At 50.0% G+C, this 20,680-nt stretch overlaps 2 protein-coding genes across 2 annotated transcripts; one reads left to right on the top strand and one right to left on the bottom strand.

The window, feature by feature from the left end:
- Window positions 1-526: 526 nt before the first annotated feature.
- On the bottom strand, window positions 527-3,557 carry LAMTOR2 (late endosomal/lysosomal adaptor, MAPK and MTOR activator 2). Its single transcript, XM_045545342.1, has 4 exons — window positions 3,355-3,557; window positions 2,877-3,039; window positions 965-1,054; window positions 527-714 (listed from the first exon to the last, which is right to left on the bottom strand). Exons 1-4 carry the CDS (start codon window positions 3,420-3,422, stop codon window positions 658-660), a joined length of 378 nt encoding a protein of 125 aa, XP_045401298.1. The 5' UTR covers window positions 3,423-3,557; the 3' UTR covers window positions 527-657.
- An 861-nt stretch (window positions 3,558-4,418) lies between these two features.
- Window positions 4,419-20,408, top strand: UBQLN4 (ubiquilin 4). The gene is made up of 11 exons (XM_045545341.1): window positions 4,419-4,650; window positions 6,107-6,258; window positions 6,632-6,849; window positions 7,409-7,671; window positions 9,253-9,411; window positions 14,081-14,306; window positions 15,387-15,526; window positions 16,055-16,138; window positions 16,305-16,420; window positions 16,610-16,796; window positions 18,616-20,408. Exons 1-11 carry the CDS (start codon window positions 4,543-4,545, stop codon window positions 18,766-18,768), a joined length of 1,806 nt encoding a protein of 601 aa, XP_045401297.1. The 5' UTR covers window positions 4,419-4,542; the 3' UTR covers window positions 18,769-20,408.
- Window positions 20,409-20,680: the final 272 nt, after the last annotated feature.

Raw genomic sequence — 20,680 nt, 5'->3', positions numbered from 1 at the left:
GGGGAGACTTGGGGCAGAAACAGTCAGATGGAGTGAGTGGTCTGAGTTTAGGGGCAGGATCTGGAGATGAAGGAATCTGAGAAGTCTGGGTTTCTTCTACTCCCTGCCCAGGACCTACTGCCTCACAGCAAAGGCTTCAAGATCTGGAGAGGGTCTGTGTAAATATAAGTAGAAAAGGCAGCCCTACCCAAAGTCTGGAGTGAGGGACACTGAACCCCCATGGCCCTATATTCTTTTTGTCCAACGTGACCCCCACCAGGCCCTTGCTCTGCTGAGCTTACTTCCAAGGTTTTGCCTACCGGGTGGGTAAGATTCTGCCCTGAGTGGCAATGGCTAGGTGAGGTCACACCATGGGAAAGGCTAAGGGAGTTGGGGCACCATTGCCAAGAACCATTTGGTGGGAGGTCATGGGGAAGGAGTGGGTGGAAATCCGGCCTTGCAGAACAGAAGGAATCCTATAAGTGATCCCTGCTCCTTCCTATTTCCTCTGATTCCTTCCATCCAAGAAAGTGGACAAGACACAAGACAGGAGTTGAAGTTTATTCTTGCAAAAAGCAAAGTCCCACCCGCCCCTCATAGTCCAAGAAGATTTTCCCAGGGTGCCCTGCCCCTCCAGATGGTTATGTCTCTCCAGACCCCAGCTTTCACTAATGCCCATCACGATGCTGCTACTTGAGTGAGGGGCTCCTCCAGGTACTGCACCAAGGCCTGGGCCTATAAGAGGGGAAGGAGAAATCAGTCCCACACATGGCCTGCCACTAGAGGGATCCTAAATCCAGGTCTACTCTCAATGCCATACTGAATAACCAGTCCCCAGCCCCCACCTGCTCTTGGGAGTAGGCCTACACCCGACACAGACTGAGTAGACATGAGGATTCCAGAAACGTGGTGCAGGTGAGAGTGGACACAGTCATGGAACATGAAGGCTGGGCCCAGGATTGTGGCAGGATGGGCACATACACACCTTGGCCTTGAGCATTCCGAAGCCCACGGTCTCCTTGGCATACATACACAGCAGAAGGTTGGCCACTCGGGTGATGGCTACACGGCCCTCCTGGTGGGGGTGATATGATGGGATGTGATGTTCTGCTTGGTACCTTTATCTCCTGCCTTCTCCAAGGGCTCTTCTGGCCCCAGAGAGACTATATATCTTCCTTCTATGCCCTGGGCACAGCAGGAGGTTCAGCTGGAAAGCTTTGGTCACAGCCCTGGACGTGAGGTTCTGAGCCAAGGTTACAGCCTCAGCGCAGCCATCTACTAACCAAGTTACCCTAGGAAACTCAGTCTCCCAGAAACTCAGTTTCTCTTTCCATAACCCCTATCTCATCCCAGTTGGTGAGGGTGCTAATACACATGAAGAGGTTTTATACCTGCCAAGCGTTGTCCAAATGGGTGATGTTATTATTATGGGCTCAAGACAAAGACACTGACAAGGGAATGGGAGCAGTAACCTAACTAATATTTCTCCCTTCTCTTTTCCCATGGTAATTGTATGTGTATACCAGGCTCTAACTTAAAATGTATTTCTAGCTGGACACAGTCACATGTGTTTGTAGTCTTAACTACTTGGGAGGCTGAGGTGGGAGGATCACTTAAGCCCAGGAGTTCAAGGCCAGCCTGGGCAACATAGGATAGATCCCCCCTATCTAAAAAAAAAACAAAAAACAAAATGTATTTCTTATGGCTAGCTTGTGGTCAAAACGTTTGAAAGCTATTGCCCTATAGCACCAATTCTAGGCTAGGCATCCAGTAGGAGTCATCTGTTGAACTGAAATGGCATTGGTTGGGCAGGTGGTAGGGAAAGGTAGGCAGCTGAGTCACAGTGGGCATCCTTCCTGGAGAGTTCACCCTTAGTGCCTATTTGATTTGGTTTGGCAAACCTTCATTAGGTATCTGCTATATGCTGGGAACCGTGCATTGTACCCCTGCCTCCCAGGCCTCACCTTCTACCAACCTCCTCCATTCTTATGTAACTCCAGCCATACTAACCTTTTTGATCCTTGACCAGGCATCATTCTGCCACAGGGCCTTTGTACCTGCTGTTCTGTCAGAAATGTTCTGCTCCCAGATAGCCACAGTGGCTTGCCCCAGATCTTTGATCAAATGTCACCTGTTCAGTGAGACTGTGCCTGACAGATGCCCCCCCAATGCTCACTTCCCCACTTTATTTTTCTCCATTGCATTTTCAATACCTAACGTACTATATATTTTACTTATTTTAAGACATGTAAGACTGTAAGCTTCATTAGGGCTGGGGGTTTTGCCTGTCCTGTTTGCTACTTTTCCCCTAGTCCTGAGAATACTGCAGGGACCTAAATACTTGTTGACTGAACAGATGCAAAGGTGAGTGAGATAGTCCCTGTTTCTAAGGAGTTCACAGTCTACTTTCCCTTTTTGGACTTCATTTTCTTTCTTTGTAAACTGAAGGGATTGGACTAGAGTCTGGAGACTCTGCCATTGTTCTGTGAGTCAGTGAAGCTGGGATGACAACATTCTGTGTTTGTGCATCACTCTACAGTTTATATCCATTCTTTCATTTGATCTTCACAACAACCCTGTGAGGGGAAGGGGAATATTACTGTTTCCTCCTTAGAGATGAGGTAAGGAAGCTCAGAGAGATTAAGTGCTTTACCCAAGGTTCCACAACTGATAAGTGGATGGCTGAGACCAGAACCCAAGTCAGACCTCAGGTTCAGGGCTCTTTCCTCACCACCACTTGATGCATATGGTCCTGCCTATTACAAATGCTGCAGAGACCAACTTTTAATACTCTTCAGGATCCTGTCCCTGCCCCTCCAACCATCCAGGATGGGGTCCAGGTCGCCCCCTTGGGGTCCCCTTGGGGGACAGGGGAAGTCTCGCACCCTTCTCCATACCATGCAGTCCATGAGAATGAATTTGAGATTGTCTTCATTAAACGCTTGGTTCCCGTTTCTGTCATAGGCTGCCCAGATGTTACTGGCGATGGCCGCGGTGACCCGGGCGTCCGTGTCCCCATAACCCGAGTAGGCCAGCAGCGATCCCTCATTATTCAGCAGCCTGGTGAGGGACGGGGAGGGAAATCAATGTTCTCAGGCGGGGAGTAAAACGGCTAGGTTCCCATCCCAAGCCCCGCCACTGGCACTTCCAGGAAGCAAGGGTCTAGGCTGAATGTGTCCTGAAACCTGCCCCGAGTACCCAGCACGCCGGCTTCCCTTTTCCCTTGGCGAGAGGGGACCTCCTGGCCGGTTCACCCAGCTGCTGCCCCCTCTGCCGCCTCCTCCCTTCCCGCCGATCCTTCCCCACCTCTCCCTCACAGAGCCGCGCACCGCCCCACTGCAGCGCTCGCCGCTCAGGCCCTTGGTCCGCACTCACAGGGTGCTCTGGACGCCTCCAGTGTTGGCTTGGCTTAGCACCTGGGTCAAAGCTTTGGGACGCAGCATGCCTGTGGCTCCTAAACCTGAGCTTTTACACCCAGATCCTCCGAGAGGCCTCTTGCGGGCCGCTGCCTGATGCTTCCCAACGCCCTGGGAGTTGTAGTTCCTGGCCGGGTTATTGCGGTTCTGACTCAACCCGGCCCTACTGCGGAGGGCATTGGGAATTGTAGTTCCTTGTGGCCTCGCGAGGCACTCTGGGAACTATAGTTCGCTTTTCCAGTCAGCCCACGCGGTTATGGGGGAGAAAAAAGCGGGAGTGAAAGGACAGCGGCAGTAGTGGAAGGACATTTAACCCCTTAGTGGAGACAGAAGTCATCATGTCCGCTTGGCAGTCCACGATTCAATAATAAGAATAGTCATTCCTTGGATTTGTCAGGCACACCTTTGGTTATTTTCAAAACTGTTCTATCTTATGCACAATTCTGTGAGATAAGGCGAGAGGTGCAATTATCTTGAGGAAACCAAAGCTCTGCAAAACCCAGGTCTCTGGAACTGTACTTAATAGACAATTCAGGCCACGACCCTCGTAGGAATAGGGTCAATCCTAGAAATGAGATCTTAAGTGCACATATGGCGGTGGGAAAATCCGAGCTCCAAGTCGGGAGAGGCCCCAGGCCTGGAAGGGACTTGGGCCTCCTAAGAAAGACCAAGTTATCACAGGGAACGGAGATAAAGCAGCGACACAGAAAGTCCTTTGTCCCAAAGCGGGAGTTACCCGCGGAGGGGGCGGGGAGGCTTTGGGCTGGAGGGGACAGCGGAGCGCCTTGGGCGGGTTAGGATGGGCCGGGGTCTCTCTCTGGGAGCTCGCCCCCCGACCTTGTCGTGAAGGACACGCCCCTCCCCTGCCCAGAGCCCCTCCGGAGGCCGTCGCCTGGCGAGGCCGGGTCCCGACTCCCAACCCGGGGCTCAGCCCTGGGCGGACCCCGCTGCAGTGGCCCCCCCAGTCCGCCCGGGGCGCTGTGGCTGCGGCTGGTCCGGAGGGGGCGGCGAAGCCTTGGGGAGGGGAGGAGAGGGGAGGAGAGAGGGGAGTGTTGCAGGCGCCCGAGCGGAGCTGGGCCGGCCAGGCGGGCGGGGAGGAGGAGGAGGAGCCGGGCGGGCTGGCGGGCGGCCGGGTGGCGGCGGCGGCATGGCGGAGCCGAGCGGGGCCGAAACGAGGCCCCCCATTCGGGTCACCGTCAAGACCCCCAAGGACAAGGAGGAAATTGTGATCTGCGACCGAGCCTCGGTCAAAGAGGTAGTACTGCTGGCTGGGGACCGGGAGGAGCGCGGGGGAGGGGTCTGTGAAGAGATGGGGGGGCCTCAGTGACGGTCTGGCGTCCCGGAGGGCCCCGAGGGGAGGACGCGGGCCAGCTGGGACTCCGAGGAGCTGTAGGGAAGGAGAGGCGGGTAGGGGGCGCCCTTCAAGGGTAGATCTCGGGGAGCATGGCGCGTGTTGGGGGGGCGGGTTTTGCCTTGTGGCCAGGGCTGGGGGCGTGGTGGAGTTTGGGGAGGGAACACCTTGCACAGGGGAGGGGGAAAGACCGTAGGATTGAGGGGAGTATGCCAAAGTAGGGGGCCTGGGCAAGGTGCTGAACCAGGAACATGGGCTGGGGGCAGGCGGAGAACGCCAGGGCAGTGGGGGAGGTTTCCCCTCTACCCAGATCCTTCCCACTCTTTAAATGGAAGTGGTTACATTTGCCTCTCAGCTTTTCTGAGATTTACACAGTGTGCAGTAGGTGCTCAATAAAATTTTGTTGAATGAGTGAATGAGGGACTGTTGCCTGAGTTCGTCACCCCCCTGTGCTGCTCCAGAATTTCACAGAGGCGGGGCGTAAGATAGGCAATCTGGTTGGAAGAGAGGGATCTGGATCTGTCTTTGCTTAACAAGCGCACTGTTTTTACTTAGAACATGCGTTTTGTTTGTTTTGTTTTATTTTGGCCTTCCAAAACAAATAGACTGCTAATAGAATTTGAGCAGTCTAACTCTCCCCAGGCCAGCCCTTGGTGCTGTCACTGCTCCTTCCCCAACCATGTAAAATGACTAAATTTCAAAATTTAAATACTGTACTGTTCCTTGCAAAACTGAATTTGAAAACAGCTCTCACTGACAGGCAGTATGTCTGATTAAGAACCTGGACTTTGGTGTCAAGACCTGAGTTCCAGTCTTCCCAGGACAAGTTACTTAACTTCTCTGATCCTCAGTTTTCTCATCTTTAAAATGGAGATAATATGCTGGACCATTAACTTGTGAATAGTTAGTGCCCAATAACTGGGATCTTATTTGTGGTGGTGGTTATGAGAACACTGGAAATAGAGAGGAGAGAGACTTGGGTCTGAGAAGACAAAACTAAAGGGAGAGAGGACCTGGGTCCAAGGCTGTTGAAGGAGTTGGGATGCGGATGGCTGCCCAGGCAGTACCCTTACAGGGAACTAGGTGGAGGGACTGAAGCTGGTGGCAGATAGCAGCAAGGGCTTTCGAGAGTGGGAGACTCTGGGATGGAGCTGAAAGAAGAGCCTCTTACTGGTCCATCCTCTTGGCTAAGAAAGGAGATGCTTATTGCAGCCAGAGGGATAGAGTTGAGACTATGGAAAGGACTTCCCATGACCAGAGATGGGAGCAAGAGAATGCAGAGACTTTTGAAGAAGAGGCAGGGTCCCTGGTGGATGGATACCAGGCAGCCTCCACAGTGACCTCTTCCTCTTTATCACAGTTCAAAGAGGAAATCTCCCGGAAGTTTAAGGCTCAGCAGGATCAGCTCGTCCTGATCTTCGCAGGCAAGATCCTCAAGGATGGGGACACACTGAACCAGCATGGAATCAAGGATGGGCTCACTGTCCATCTGGTTATCAAGACCCCTCAGAAGTAGGTTCAGGAGAGAAGACCCAGCTTCTGATTGGGCCTCTCCATCTGATACTTTCTCACCCATTGCTCCACTGTACCTAGAAGGCCTATGCCCGGGCCCAGGGAGGTGGCTTCTGGGTAGATATGATCATCTCCAGGGGAAGGGAACCTGACTTACCAGTCCCAGAATGCCCTGAAGACAGATGATACTAGTTCCTCTCTTGTGCTCCCTGGTTTACTGATTGCCCTCCAGCATCACCACACCCCAGCCTCAAGGTTGCTCAGGAGTGGCTTGGGTTAGGGCAGTAGCTGCATAGCAAACACAGAGATCATTGTGGTACTTTCCCTCTTCTTGTGCTCACTCCAACTAGGATTCTCCTCTCTCTGTCCTCAGGGCTCAAGATCCAGCTGTTGCCACTGCTTCTTCCCCCTCCACTCCTGACCCTGCCTCAGCACCCTCCACCACGCCTGCTTCACCCACCACCCCTGCCCAGCCCTCTACCTCTGGCAGTGCCATTTCGGATGCCGGCAGTGGAAGCCGGAGGAGCAGTGGGGGGGGTCCCTCCCCAGGGGCTGGGGAGGGACCCCCCAGTGCTACTGCATCCATACTCTGTAAGCCTTCAAGGAGGAGAGCACAATCTTGTTTGGGGCTGGGGAGTGGGGGAGAGCCAAGAGGTGGGAGAAACATGGCCCTGCTCATGATCTGATGGGGATGGGGAATAGGGTTCCAGACATTAGTACTTGAGTAGAGCTGGGGAAGAAACCAGTCTGTGAGGACTTCCCAGAGGAGGGAAGCATAGCTAAGTGTTAGGAGTGAGGGGAGAAATGGGGCTAGAGATGTGAGGAACCCTGAGTGAGGAGATTGGAAGACCCTGTGAGTCTAAGGAAAAGGTGGATCCAATAGTAGCCAGATGGGGAGTATTTACGCATTTAACAGACCGTCGCTGGTTGCCTTTTCTCTGCTCAGTTCTGTGCCTGGGTCAGCCTCTGCCAGCAAAGAGGTCTCAGTCTAGTAGGCTCACATCTCTTTGCCAGTGGTGGATTAGGGCTGGGGCTGTGGGAGTGTTTGGAAGAGGGAGAAGCAGTTGGGGCCCATTCTGGATTCAGTGGCTCTGGCTAGGTGAGGGAAGGGCTCTTGTGGCAGAGTGTGACCCTGCCCCCCTCCCCACAGCTGGCTTTGGGGGCATCCTGGGGCTGGGCAGCCTGGGCCTGGGCTCTGCAAACTTCATGGAGCTGCAGCAGCAGATGCAGAGGCAGCTGATGTCCAATCCTGAGATGCTGTCACAGATCATGGAGAACCCCCTGGTCCAGGATATGATGTCTAACCCTGACCTGATGCGCCACATGATCATGGCCAACCCCCAGATGCAGCAGCTGATGGAGCGGAACCCTGAGATCAGCCACATGCTCAACAACCCTGAGCTCATGAGGCAGGTGGGTCTGAGATAAGGCTGGAGGGATGGACGATACCCAGCCGTGCCCTGCCCAACCTTTCCTACCTTATCCCACGTTGATTTGTTCATTCATTCATTCAGTAGCTGTGTTTTCAACACTGGACATGCAGTAATGAAAAGACTAGCTTTTCAGGAATTGCTGATCTCAAAGGGAAGTGGGACAAGTAATTATAATACTGTATGGTCAGTGCTATCATAAGAGTAATCACAGGATCTAGGAGCATAGAGAAGAGCTCTTGACCCCACCCTGGGGTTTAGGGGAGGCCTTCTGGAGGAAATGTCACCAAGCTGAGACCTAAAGGAGGAAGATGAATGAACTGGGGGAAGAAAACGAGAAGAGTGTTCAGGGCCAAGGGACAGCAAGTGCAAAGGCGTGGAAGTAAAAGTGAGATGTTTGGGGAGCGTTGTGGCTGAGTGGGGCCCAGTGGGGGAGGGAGCCCCAGGGGAGGCTGTTTTGGTGTTGGGCTTTGGGAGCTCCATCTCTTGGTCCACTCCACCGGGGGACAAAGATAGATGATCTTCTCAGCAGAGTTGTGAACACCAGTGCTGGACTCACTGGAAGATAACTTCTATAAGGGCAAGGACTTTCAGGTTTTTTGGTCAGTGTCTAGAACAGTGCCTGGTACATAGTTGTCACTCAATAAATATTTATTGAATGAAGGATTATGAGAGAAGAGATCAGAGTCTTGTGAAGCTGGGTATATCTGTCTATAAAGGTGTCCTAGAAAAGGCAAGTGTGGAGCAGATTTGAGAAGGAGAAGGAAGGTAATCCAATTTGAATGGGAACAAGAAGTAGATTTACTCATTTTTTCCTATCATGAACTCCCCTGGGGTTGATATAGATCACCCCTTATTGAGAATGAGTCATTGGCTCCAAAGAAGAAAGTGCCCATCCTCAGTGTTTCTCAAGGTTCAGTCAGCCCAAAGACCCGGAGGTGGGGATTAGGTTGTGTTGGTAGCATTGTTCCAGCTTGAATCCTTTCCCTCGTCAACTTGTGGTCATTTAGTAGAAATCACAGTATGGTCTTGGTCAGACAGACCAACCTGGCTTTGAAAGCTATCTCCACCTCTAATTGATTGTGTGTCCTGGGACAGCAGGTCAACTAACATCTCTGAGCCTATTTGATCATCTGCAAAGTAGGGACAGAAATACCTACTTGGGATGATTATGGTGGGGATTATATGACTTGAATTCTGTAATTACTTAGCTCCATGCCCATATGCAGTGGGTGCTCAATAGTTGTTAATTTTCTCTTCTGCCTCCTCCTCTTTCTCGTGTCTCTTCATACTCAATTTCCTTGTGCTCCCTGATACTTCTTTGGACCCCCTGAGCCTAAGGGAGGGAAGCTGCTGCCCTCCCCCCAATGGGGATCGTTGTCCTCCACTAGAAGCCAACGAAAATGCCCACAGGGAGGCAGGGTTGGAGCCAAGATTGTAATAGTGCTAGGAAGTCCAGTTTACTCCTTGCCACTGACTCAGACCCCCTCTCCAGGACCCACCCTTTACCTAGCTTGGTACTCCTCTGGTTCCAGGGCTCATCCTGTCTCTCTCCCTTCATCAGACAATGGAGCTTGCTCGGAATCCAGCCATGATGCAAGAGATGATGCGGAACCAGGACCGAGCCCTGAGCAACCTTGAGAGCATCCCTGGAGGGTATAACGCCCTCCGCCGAATGTACACAGACATCCAGGAGCCCATGTTCAGTGCTGCCCGGGAACAGGTGGGGCCAGGGGCTGGAGCAGTGAGCAGGGCTGTCTGGGCTCAAGAGTCCCTGCCCCAAACCCAGGCAAGCCCAGGTCTGCTCCTCTTTCCTTCCCCAGCTCCCTAAGGGGTGGGCATTGGCTTGAAACTTGGAAAGATAGCAGAGGTCCCTCAGGAAGTAGGTGAGATGTAGTATCCAAGGGATTTGACGTTGTTCTGACAAACTTCTTGCACCAGGGACTTAAAGGTCCTATAGCAGGCCTGGGGTCAAATGCCAACCCTAGTACAGCGTGTCTCAAATGTGGTCCGTGGATCACCTGCATCAGGGTCACTTGGGGAGCTTGCTGATACTGACAATCCTGGTCCCCACCTTTGAGTTACTTATTGATTCAATCTCAGGTCAGGCCATGAGATTATGTACTTTTAAAAATGCTTTATGAAGTCTATCTAAGTATACAAAAAATATAGATAAAAAATATAGCATTCTCTTGCATCCAAATTTCAGTGACTTTTTGGTTTTTTTTTTTTTAATTTAATTTTACATTAAACACATTATACATCTATATGTTTCAAAATTCAAAAGTTACACAAAGTGGCCAGACACGGTGGCTCACACCTACAATACTAGCACTCTAGGAGGCTGAGACAGGAGGATTGCTTGAGGTCAGGAGTTCGGGACCAGCCTGAGCAAGAGCAAGACTCCATCTCTACAAAAAATAGAAAAATTAGCTGGACGTGGTGGCACGCACCCGTAGTCCCAGCTACTTGGGAGGCTGAGGCAGGAGGATCACTTGAGCCCAGGAGTTTGAGGCTGCAGTGAGCTATGATGATCCCACTGTGCTGTAGCCTGGGAGACAGAGCAAGACTCTGTCTCAAAAAAAAAAAAGTTACACAAAGTAAATAAAAAGGTATCCAAAAAGTATGGAAAATAAGGTATACAAGCCAAAAAAAGGTATACAAAAAGGATCCCTCTATTTCCATCTCCCAGCCACCTCTTTTCTTTCCCAGTGATAACTGGTGTTGCTAGTATTTTGTATATTTTTCTGGACATATTTAATATTTGCAAATAAGACATTATGGAAGAGTTGTACCCTTCACATACCCCTCTTAAATCCTATTGTCTTCCTCTCTCCAGAGGCCTGAAGTTGGTGTTTATCATTCTGATTCACTCATTCATTCATTTGTTTATTTATTTATTAGAGACGAGGTCTTTAATGGCATTGTCATAGCTCACTGCAGCCTCTAACTCCTGGGCTCAAAGTATCCTCCCACCTTGGCTGGGTGCGGTGGCTCACGCCTGTAGCCCTAGCTTCCTGGGAGGCCGAGGCGGGAGGATAGCTGCAGCTCAGCGGTTTGACACCAGCCTAAGCACAGTGAGACCCCATCTGTATTTTAAAAATAAAAATTTTTAAAAAATTAAAAAAAAAACTATCCTCCCACCTAAGCCTCCTGAGTAGCTGGGACTATAGCTCTGTGCCACCACACCTGGCTAATTTTTTTATTTTTTGTAGAGACCAGGCTGGTCTAAACTCCTGGCCTCAAGCAGTCCTCCTGCCCCAGCCTCCCACAGTGCTAGAATTGTAGGTACTAGCCACTGCACTCAGCTCCAATTCTTTTATTATATATGTATATGCCTATAAACATCTGTAGTCTTGTTTTGTATATTTTTAAACCTTATAGAAATGATATCATGCTGTTCATACCATTTGAACCTGCATTTTTTAAACAACTTTTTAAAAATGTTTTATTGAAGAATAATGTAACTATAGAAAAGTGCCCATATCATTTTTTTTTTTTTTTTGAGACAGAGTCTCGCTCTGTCATCCAGGCTAGAGTGCAGTGGCATCAGCCTAGCTCACAGCAACCTCAAACTCCTGGGCTTAAGCAATCCTCCTGTCTCAGCCTCCCAAGTAGCTGGGACTACAGGCACATGCCACCACACCTGGCTAATTTCTTCTATTTTTAGTAGAGATGGGGTCTTGGTCTTGCTCAGGCTGGTCTCAAACTCCTGACCTCAAGTGATCCTCCTGCATAGGCCTCCCAGAGTGCTAGGATTACAGGCCTGAGCCACCATGCCCAGCCGAAAAGTGCCTTGAGCAACCTGGAGAGCGTAATCATAAGTGTACAGTCTTGGTGTCTGGTAGAGTGACTTCCCCACCTTATTCCTCAATATCATCTTGGTTATTATTAGTATTGCTCTTTCAAGTTTTATAAACTGCTTGTGGGGATCAACTATGAATTTTTGAAGGAATTTATTTGTTTATTTTACATTTTATTTAAGTATTTAATTGAAAATTTTTTTTTATCCAAGTACTAGATGCACCTGGTTAAAAAAATTAAATATGAGCCGGATGTGGTGGCTCATGCCTGTAATCCCAGCACTATGGGAGGCTGAGGTGGGAGGATTGATTGAGGCCAGGAGTTTGAGACCAGCCTGGGCAACATAGTGAGACCCAGTGTCCACAAAAAAATTTTTTAAAAAGTTAGCCAGGCATGGTGGCATGTGCCTGTAGTCTCAGCTACTTGGGAAGCTGAGGTGGGAGGATTACTGTAGCCTAGGAGTTGGAAGCTGCAGTGAGCTATAATTGCACCACTGCATTTCAGCCTGGGTGACAGAGCATGACCCTGTCACTGAAAAAAAAAAAAAAAACAGTCGAGGAAGGCTTATATGAAACAAAATACTCCAGCTAATTCTGATATATACTAAGGTGTGAGAACCACTGGTTTAGTTTAAAAGAACATAGCACTTGGCATCAACAAACTGGGGTTCATATACCTGCTCTACCATTTTTTAGTGGTGTGATTTTAAGGGAATTGCTTAACCTCTCTGAGTGTTAGCTTCCTTATTTTTAAAATGGAGGTGATATAGTAGTTGTTCTCAATCATTTTGGTCAAGGACCCCTTTATACTCTTAAAATTTAGGGAGGTCCCTAAGGAGTTTTGTTTGTGTGGGTTATATCACTGTGTCAGAAATTAAAATAAGTTTTAAAAATATTTAATTTAGAAATAACAGTCCATCGCAAGTTAACATAAATAACATTCTTTTGAAAAATAACTTCATTTTCGAAAACAAACAAACCTTTAGAGGAAAGTGTGGCCTTGTTTTACATTTTTGCAGATCTCTTTAATGTCTGGCTTACTACAAGACAGCTGGCTTCTCAGATCTGCATTCAGTTCATTACAACGTCACATGTCATGTAGCCTTTGGAAATTTCTACTGTATCCTCATGAGAGAATAAGAGTGAAAAGGGCAAATTAACATCTTAGAATTATGAAAACAGTTTTAAACCATGCATGGGTCCTAGAACCACACTTTGAGAACTGGTGTATTGAGGGCTATTAAAAGCATTAGAATAAATGTGTCAGGTACCTAGTAGGTGCTCAATAAATGGTGGCTGTTAGTATTGTAGGTAGTTTAGGAAAAGAGATTCAGTCCTTAGGGTGTACCAGGAAGAACAAAGCAGTGCCCAGAACTAGGTGGGGTAAAGTGCTAGGCAAGTTACCAGAGCAGGAAATCTGAAACAGGGACAAAGACTGAAACCATGGGGCATGGAACTGTGAGCCCTGTTATCTGAACATGTATCTGGTAAGGCGAAGAAATCACAGCTCAGAATAGGAGAGACCTTGATAAGCCCAATCCCCATGACCTACTTTGAATAAACAGGAAACGTGACTGGATATGAAACCTTATGGTAAGGAGGAGCTGAGGCTGCTCAGATACCTCCTGCTGAGGTTAGGACCACCTGGGAACTCAGAAGAGGGAGCTGCTGAGCTCTGTGGCCCTGAGGAAGGCTGAGGGAGAGAATAAGGTCTGGGGCTCCTTCAGCAAGCATCCACCTTAAATAGAGCTCTGTCCCAGGTGCTGCAGGGTCCAGAGGAAGGAGGTTCAGGTGTTGCCTTTGGGTAGCACACCATCTTGTGGGGTGCAGACCTGAGATGATCCTGGTCCTGGTGGGGTGAGGGGGATGGCAGGGAACCAAGGTCTGTTCAGCTAAAGCAGCCAGTGTGAGGAGGTAGGCTTTGGAGCAGGAGGGGAAGAAGACCTAGAGAGGGCATCTCCAGCCACAGGTGTGCTCCACTAGGGGCCACCATTGTGGTGTGCCTGGTTGGACAGAGAATGCCACCTAGGAGACCTGGGGAGTGAGGAAGAGGGTTCTGGGCAGTTAGGATTGGACCAAGAAGGCTGGGAAAAGATGCTGGGGGCAGATCAGGGCTGTAGTAGAGCGCCAGGCCTGAGAGCCCAGTCCCATCAAGCTAGTAGTTATGTATTGAGCACCTACTAGTGTCAGGGCTTGGGGTGCAAAGGTAAATCTGACATTGTCTCTGCCCCTTGAGAGCTATTGGAAAACAAATATCTCTACACAATGGGATAGGTATGTGTAAAGTGCTGTGGATCAAAGAGGAGGCAATTAGAGACCAAATAATTAGAGCCACTGGGGGAGATAGGAAATTTCCAGTTATGTAAAAGGTTCAGTTATCCAGTCATTAGCATCAGCCAGCTCCCACCCTGCGGTATGAGGGTGGAACTGTCAGTGTGGGGCAAAGAGTTGAGTTGAGTACCTCCGAGGTCTTAGATCTCTCTCCCTTTCCTAGGGAAGGGGAGGCTATTAAGTGAGAGGAGAGAAAGGGCCTAGCCCTTGTCCCTGATTTGTTTCAGTCCTTAACCCAAAACCTTTCCCTCCTCCCAGTTTGGCAACAATCCATTCTCTTCCCTGGCCGGGAACTCCGACAGCACGTCCTCCCAGCCTCTGCGGACTGAGAATCGAGAGCCCCTCCCTAACCCCTGGAGCCCCTCGCCCCCCACCTCCCAGGCCCCCGGGTCCGGTGGGGAGGGCACCGGAGGATCGGGGACCAGCCAGGTGCACCCGACAGTCTCGAACCCCTTTGGGATCAATGCGGCTAGCCTGGGGTCAGGTATGTCCTGGGGTGGAAGGAGCTTAGTTGGGTCACCAGGGCAGCCCCTCTGCCCCAGGACTGAATGGGGTTCATACTGCTCCAGGATATTGAAGACAAAGGTGAGACTGTTGAAGCCACAGAGGGGGCTCTGCAGCCTGGGGTAGTGGCCCAACCCATCACAGGGTGAGGGCTAGTTGTGGCCATGTCCTGATGTCCCTGGGAGTGACCTAAGTAATGGCTCGTGAATAAACCAGGCCCCACCTCTTAATCTCCATAAGCACCTCTAGTACTATCCAGTATAAATGGGTCAGACTGTGGTGGGGTGGGGGTGGGTTGGAGAGGAATAGGGCAGACATGGGCACAGGCAGGTGTGAGGCTGGGGAAAAGGGATGTGCAGGGCTGCCATGTACAGAAGTACAGGTTATGTACTGCACAACCCTAGGGAATGCCCCATTTATCTGGACTATGACTGTACACATGGCCCTGGGGATGTCTTGATCGGGAAAGTCCCTTCCCCTCTGTGTACTTCAGTTTCCTTATTTATAAAATAAGGACTAGAACTTGATCCATGCTTTTAAAATTGTGCTGAGTCCTCGGTGGGGGGTGGGGGGGGTGTCCTCATCTCTAGCATGAGGGAGGACCAAATGGGAGAGTCTCCCGGGCTCCTACACCAGCTCCAACCAGACCATTGGCATACTTGGTTTTTGAGGGAGATTTGGCTTGAGGAAGGGGTCTCTGCTCCTAAGACAAGTTTGAAAATCATTGATCTAGATGATGTTTAATCAATCCTTTCCAACTCAGACATATTCTGAGCTTGTGGCAGGAATAGTCCAGAGGGGCATAAATCAAACCCAGTTTCTAGCTGGCTTGTCCTTAGCAGAGGAGACGGGAAAGGGGCCAGGCCAGAGCAGGGTGGAGATGACCTTGGTTAGGAGAGACATGGACCCATGCCACAATACTTGGGTGCCCATTTGACCTTTGCCTGTCTGAGTTTTGTAACCATTCAGTATCTAAACAAAGGTATCTTTAGTGTAGCACCCAGTTTCCATCTGGACCCCTTCTCTCCTGTCTTGTTTTGTTTTTTCCTCCTTGTCCTAGGGATGTTCAACAGTCCAGAAATGCAGGCCCTCCTCCAGCAGATCTCTGAGAACCCCCAGCTGATGCAGAATGTGATCTCAGCCCCCTACATGCGCAGCATGATGCAGACGCTTGCCCAAAACCCTGACTTTGCTGCTCAGGTATCAAACTGGCGTAAGGGGAGTGTTGTTGGGGGCAGAGTTCCTCCTGGCTAGGGGCAGTTTCTTGTGGTCAAGACACTCTGGAGCCAGACTGCTTGGGTTTGTGTCCCAAGCTCTGCCACTTCCCAGCTGTGTGAGCCAAGCAAGTTATTTAACCTCCCAGTTTCCTCATCTGTAAAACGGTAAGAACAATGGTTCCTACCCCGTAGAGTTGTGAGGATTAAATGAGATAATACACATCAAGTGCCTAGAACGTGGCGTGGCACACATGGACTTGAAAATGTTAGCTCTCATTATCCTCACATCAGCCCCAGGGTTGAGCAGCCTGACTCCTGATACTCTTCATTGCCTAGAACATAGTTCCATTTCCTCTTGCTGTGCCCCTTAGGCCTTCAGGATGCTTTCAGATCCTTGGAAAAGCTGGCCAGATTTCCTACAGTGGTAGAGGGTGCTGAGGGAGTCTGAGGCTGTGGGGGAATTCTTAGGGTGGGAAGGCTCAAGCCTCCACTTCTACGTTCACCCTGGCAGATGATGGTGAACGTGCCGCTCTTCGCGGGGAACCCCCAACTGCAGGAGCAGCTCCGCCTGCAGCTTCCGGTCTTCCTACAGCAAGTGAGTGAGGAGCCTGCAGGGGTGGAGGTTGAGGGCAAGGGGTAGACCGTGAAGCCCAGTGGGTGGAAATTAAGGTGGGGGCAGAGCTCGACTCTGGACTCTGGGTTTAGTCTGCCTCCTCTTTCCTGCCACCACTCATTGCCTTTCTCTGCTTATGTCCCACCAGATGCAGAACCCAGAGTCACTTTCCATCCTTACCAATCCCCGAGCCATGCAGGCATTGCTGCAGATCCAGCAGGGACTGCAGACCTTACAGACTGAGGCCCCTGGGCTGGTACCCAGGTGAGAGTTGGGGCAGGTGGGCAACGAGGTTCTGGCCACTCCTTCAACTCTTCTGCCACTCTCTGAGCAACCTTTATGTCTCTGAGGGTCTGTTTTCCTGTTTCCTCCAACTGCTTTTCCTTCTGGATCTCACATTCCTGTCCCTTTCTTGGATGCCATCTCCCACTTCTTAGTCTCTCCTGCCTACAGCCTTGGCTCCTTTGGGATGTCCCGGACCCCAGCATCCTCAGCAGGCAGCAACACCGGCTCTGCACCTGAGGCCCCCACCTCCTCGCCAGCCACACCGGCCACATCTTCTCCAACAGGGGCTTCCAACGCCCAGCAGCAGCTCATGCAGCAGATGATACAGCTTTTGGCTGGAAGCGGAAACTCCCAGGTACATGAGGCAGTGGGGGCTGGTGTTGGAACCACCACTTGGATCCTGAGCGATGTCAAGGGTAACAATAGAGTGGAAGCAGCAGGGCAGGCTTTGAAGTCAGGTCCTATTGTGCCCCTTGTTAGCCCCAGGTTCCCAATTCTGAGTTCAGTTTCCACATATGTAAAATGTAGATAAGAATAGTAATAGCACTTACCATGTGCTAGGTATGGTTTTAAAGGCTTTATATATAACATAAGAGCTCATTTACCTTATGTCTCACAACAGCCTTATGAGAAAGCTATTATTATTATCTCCATGTTACAGATAGAAAATCTAAGGCGCAGAGAGGTTAGGCGGCTGACTCCCTTACATAGCTAGTAGGTGGTGGAGCTAAGATTCAAACCCGGGTGTTCTGTCTCCAGAATTTACACTTTTTAACTACCATGTTATATTACTTACTTATATCAAAGGATTCTTTTGATAATTAAAACAGCCTCCATCTCTGAGACTCTGGAGAGGGGGATTGTGAGAGGTGAGGTGACTAGAGCCCTGGGCCACAGAGTCAGTACCAGGGGTTGGGGAGGAGCAGAGATGACCTTGGGTGAGCCTCTTAATCTTTCTCTGACCGCCATGTCTCATGTGGAAAAGCCATTCAGCAAAAATGTGCCTGTACCCAGCTCTGTGAAAGGCACCTGTAGAGCTGGACCAGTAATCTCCAGCCCAGGTCCAATCTAGCTTAAATTCTGTGGACTGTGATGAGAAGCAACATGGAGCACTGGAAAGGGCTTTTGTACTGCAAGTCAGGGGGCCTCGGTGACTGACTTGCTCCGTGACCCTAGGCAAATCCTTTCTTGCTTTGGATCGTACTTTCCTCCTGTCAATGCTAGGTGGACTGTGATTGCTGGGCTTTTAGCTCTGAGTCTTCTGTTCATGATCTAGGCTCACGATAGATGTTTCCCAAACACCGCTTCGGAAATGTTTATAGGAGTGTCAAGAATGAAAAGCCTTCTCTCATAAATAACTGTGGTTTTTTTGTTTGTTTGTTTTTCTGAGACAGAGTCTCACTCTGTTGCCCAGGCTAGAGTGCTGTGGCGTCAGCCTAGCTCACAGCAACCTCAAACTCCTGGGCTCTAGCAATCCTTCTGCCTCAGCCTCCTGAGTACCTGGGACTACAGGCATGCGCCACCATGCCCGGCTAATTTTTTCTATATATATTTTTAGCTGTCCAGATAATTTCTTTCTATTTTTAGTAGAGACGGGGGTCTCACTCTTGCTCAGGCTGGTCTCGAACTCCTGACCTCGAGCGATCCTCCCGCCTTGGCCTCCCAGAGTAATCCTAGGATTACAGGCGTGAGCCACCGCACCCAGCCAATAACTGTATTTTTTGATCAGTTAAATAAAATTAATCTTTCTTTCCTGGGACCCTTCTCTGGCCTTTAATACAGCTGTATGTGTGATGATGGTCAGGAGGGGATGTGGAGGTAATGTTTTTAGTGTGTATCTTATTTGACCAAAGAGCATTTGGCTTTTGGAGTGCCTGTTACCATCTCCACAGTGTTCATGGAAAGTAGTTAGTTCCAACCTCAGCTGAATGTATTAATAAAAAAAAAAAATAGAAAGTAAGTAGTTAGGAATATAAGCTGACCTATGCCTATCAGTTACTTTGAAATTTTAAGAGAGAGATCCTGCCCTGTCTTATTATTACACAATTATTGAGTGACTTGGGACCTGGGTTTCATGGGCCCCTAATTGCAGCTCCCTCTTCCCCACCCCTCAGATTCAGATAGGTACCCCAGGGTTGGTCCTGTGCCCACTTTACAAGACCTGTCCCCTCCAGGTGCAGACGCCAGAAGTGAGATTTCAGCAGCAACTGGAGCAGCTCAACTCCATGGGCTTCATCAATCGTGAGGCCAACCTACAGGCCCTGATTGCCACAGGAGGGGACATCAACGCAGCCATCGAGAGACTCCTGGGCTCCCAGCTCTCCTAACCCCTCAATCCATGCCTCCTGCCTCTCCCCTCCCTTACCCTCTGCAGCTTGTTGTCCCTTCTGTCTTCTTTATCCTCTCCAAACAGCTGATGACTTTAGAGGAATGGGCCCCCACCCCTAGCTCTGTTTGAGAATTATGGTTTTACTGCTACATCTCTAACAGAATCTTCTCTCCTGGTCCTCCTTGAGCAGAGCTATTTAAGCAATTTTCAGTTTTGTTGATTGGCTCCACCTCCTTGCCCCACCCAACCTTTTGTATCTTCAGACTTCTCAGTGGCAGTGCAGAGTTGAAGGAGGAACCAACTCTGGTTTACTGGAACAGTCTTCCATCTGTACCACTAGAGTTTTTCTTGTCTGTGTTTACTTTTGATAACTCTCCTCCTTCTTTTTCTACCCCCACCCCCAATCCCAGCCCAACCAATGCTAGAATTTCACACTCATGAAGGAGAGGCAGGGAAAAGAGGCTGTGATCTTCCTCCTTAGCTCCTATCTGGTCACTTCATCCAGCACTTTTTCATGGGCTCTGTTGGGACTTCCAGCGTGAGGAGGAAGATGACTATTCTCCCTTTCTGAGGGGACAGATGAAATGCAGCTCTCTAGCCAGGAATTAACAAGCCCTTGACCAGCCCAGTGGAGATTGGTGTGGAAGAAGAGGGAATGAGATTTTGGGGGGAAGGAAATGGGGGAGATGGCATGAGTTAAAGGCTTGGAAGTTGGAATTGAGAGCTAGGGAGTGGAAGCTCTGATAGCTCTTTTAGGCAGGAGAGGCCTGGCAGAACAGACTTAGAGATGCTAATGGAACTTGAATTGAAGAAAGGGGGCTCAGTGAAGCTAAGCAATATGACCCACAAGGCTCATGTTAGCTCCATTTCCTCAAACACATGCTTATATGCACACACACACGTTTCCATGGACCCAGGACCTGCCTCTGTCCCCAGGCACCAGTAATTTGAGCACCCCTCAAAAGGCATGAAGCGGGGTGAGGTCTGTCTTAGCAGTGGTGAAGTGTATGTGTGCACACGTGTGCATGCACATGTAAGCTGGGTGGGGAGTGGCTTGTTGGTTTCTGGTTTGGAGCTCTCTCCCACCAGGGACAAGTGGGTAAAGGGCCAGTCCAGAGCGGGAATACATACATCCAGGAAAGCTAGCTCCCTTGGGCCTCTGGATGCTGGGCACCCCACAGGAAGTGTGGGTGCCTTTCTTAAGCTTTCAGGGAGGGCTGTGACCAGCGCCCTTGTAGCCCCTCACTGCTTTGGGGAAATAGTACAAGGGTTTTTCCCTCAGAGCCCCTGGCCTTTGCCATCCTGACCCCTGCCTTTAGTTCTTCACTATTTCCCACGAGGCCAGAAAGTTCTATTTCAGGAAGGAGAGGAGAGGGTGGCAATGAAGCCTTTGATCTGGAATTGGACATTGCTCTATTGGAGCACAGAGGAGGCTCATATCACCTCTTCCCTCTGCTACTTGGCCCAGCTGCTTGGAGGACCCCACAGCTGAGAATATGGAGGCAAGAGGAACAGATTTTGCTCCAAGTGGGGAAGGGTCCCAAGCAGTCCAGAGAGGATATCTGTGTGGCTTTCCCTCCCTGCCTCCCCCAACTCCCACACTGGCCTTTGTAAATAAATGGTGTGGTCTTGTTGTGAGAGTGTGTTGGTGTTTGTTTTCTGAGGAAGAGGAGGCTAGCTGAAGACAACTTCTTGCTTTTAGAGAGCGTAAGATGGGATCTAGAGGAATTTGAAGTTGGGTTCAGTTACCACAGGTATGAGGAAATATTGAAGATTAAGGGAGAACTGATCATGGGGTACCAATAATATGTGGTTTAGGAATGGGGAGGATTGCATTCTTTCATTCCCTATCCCTAGACCATAAAATATCTGAGATCTCCTCACCTTCCCCGTAGGTCAGGTCTGGGAGA

Source organism: Lemur catta, chromosome 3 (assembly GCF_020740605.2).
Source record: "Lemur catta isolate mLemCat1 chromosome 3, mLemCat1.pri, whole genome shotgun sequence".
Lineage (NCBI taxonomy): Eukaryota > Metazoa > Chordata > Mammalia > Primates > Lemuridae > Lemur > Lemur catta.
Note: the sequence above shows the minus strand (reverse complement) of the source record. Positions and strands in the feature narration are given on the sequence as shown.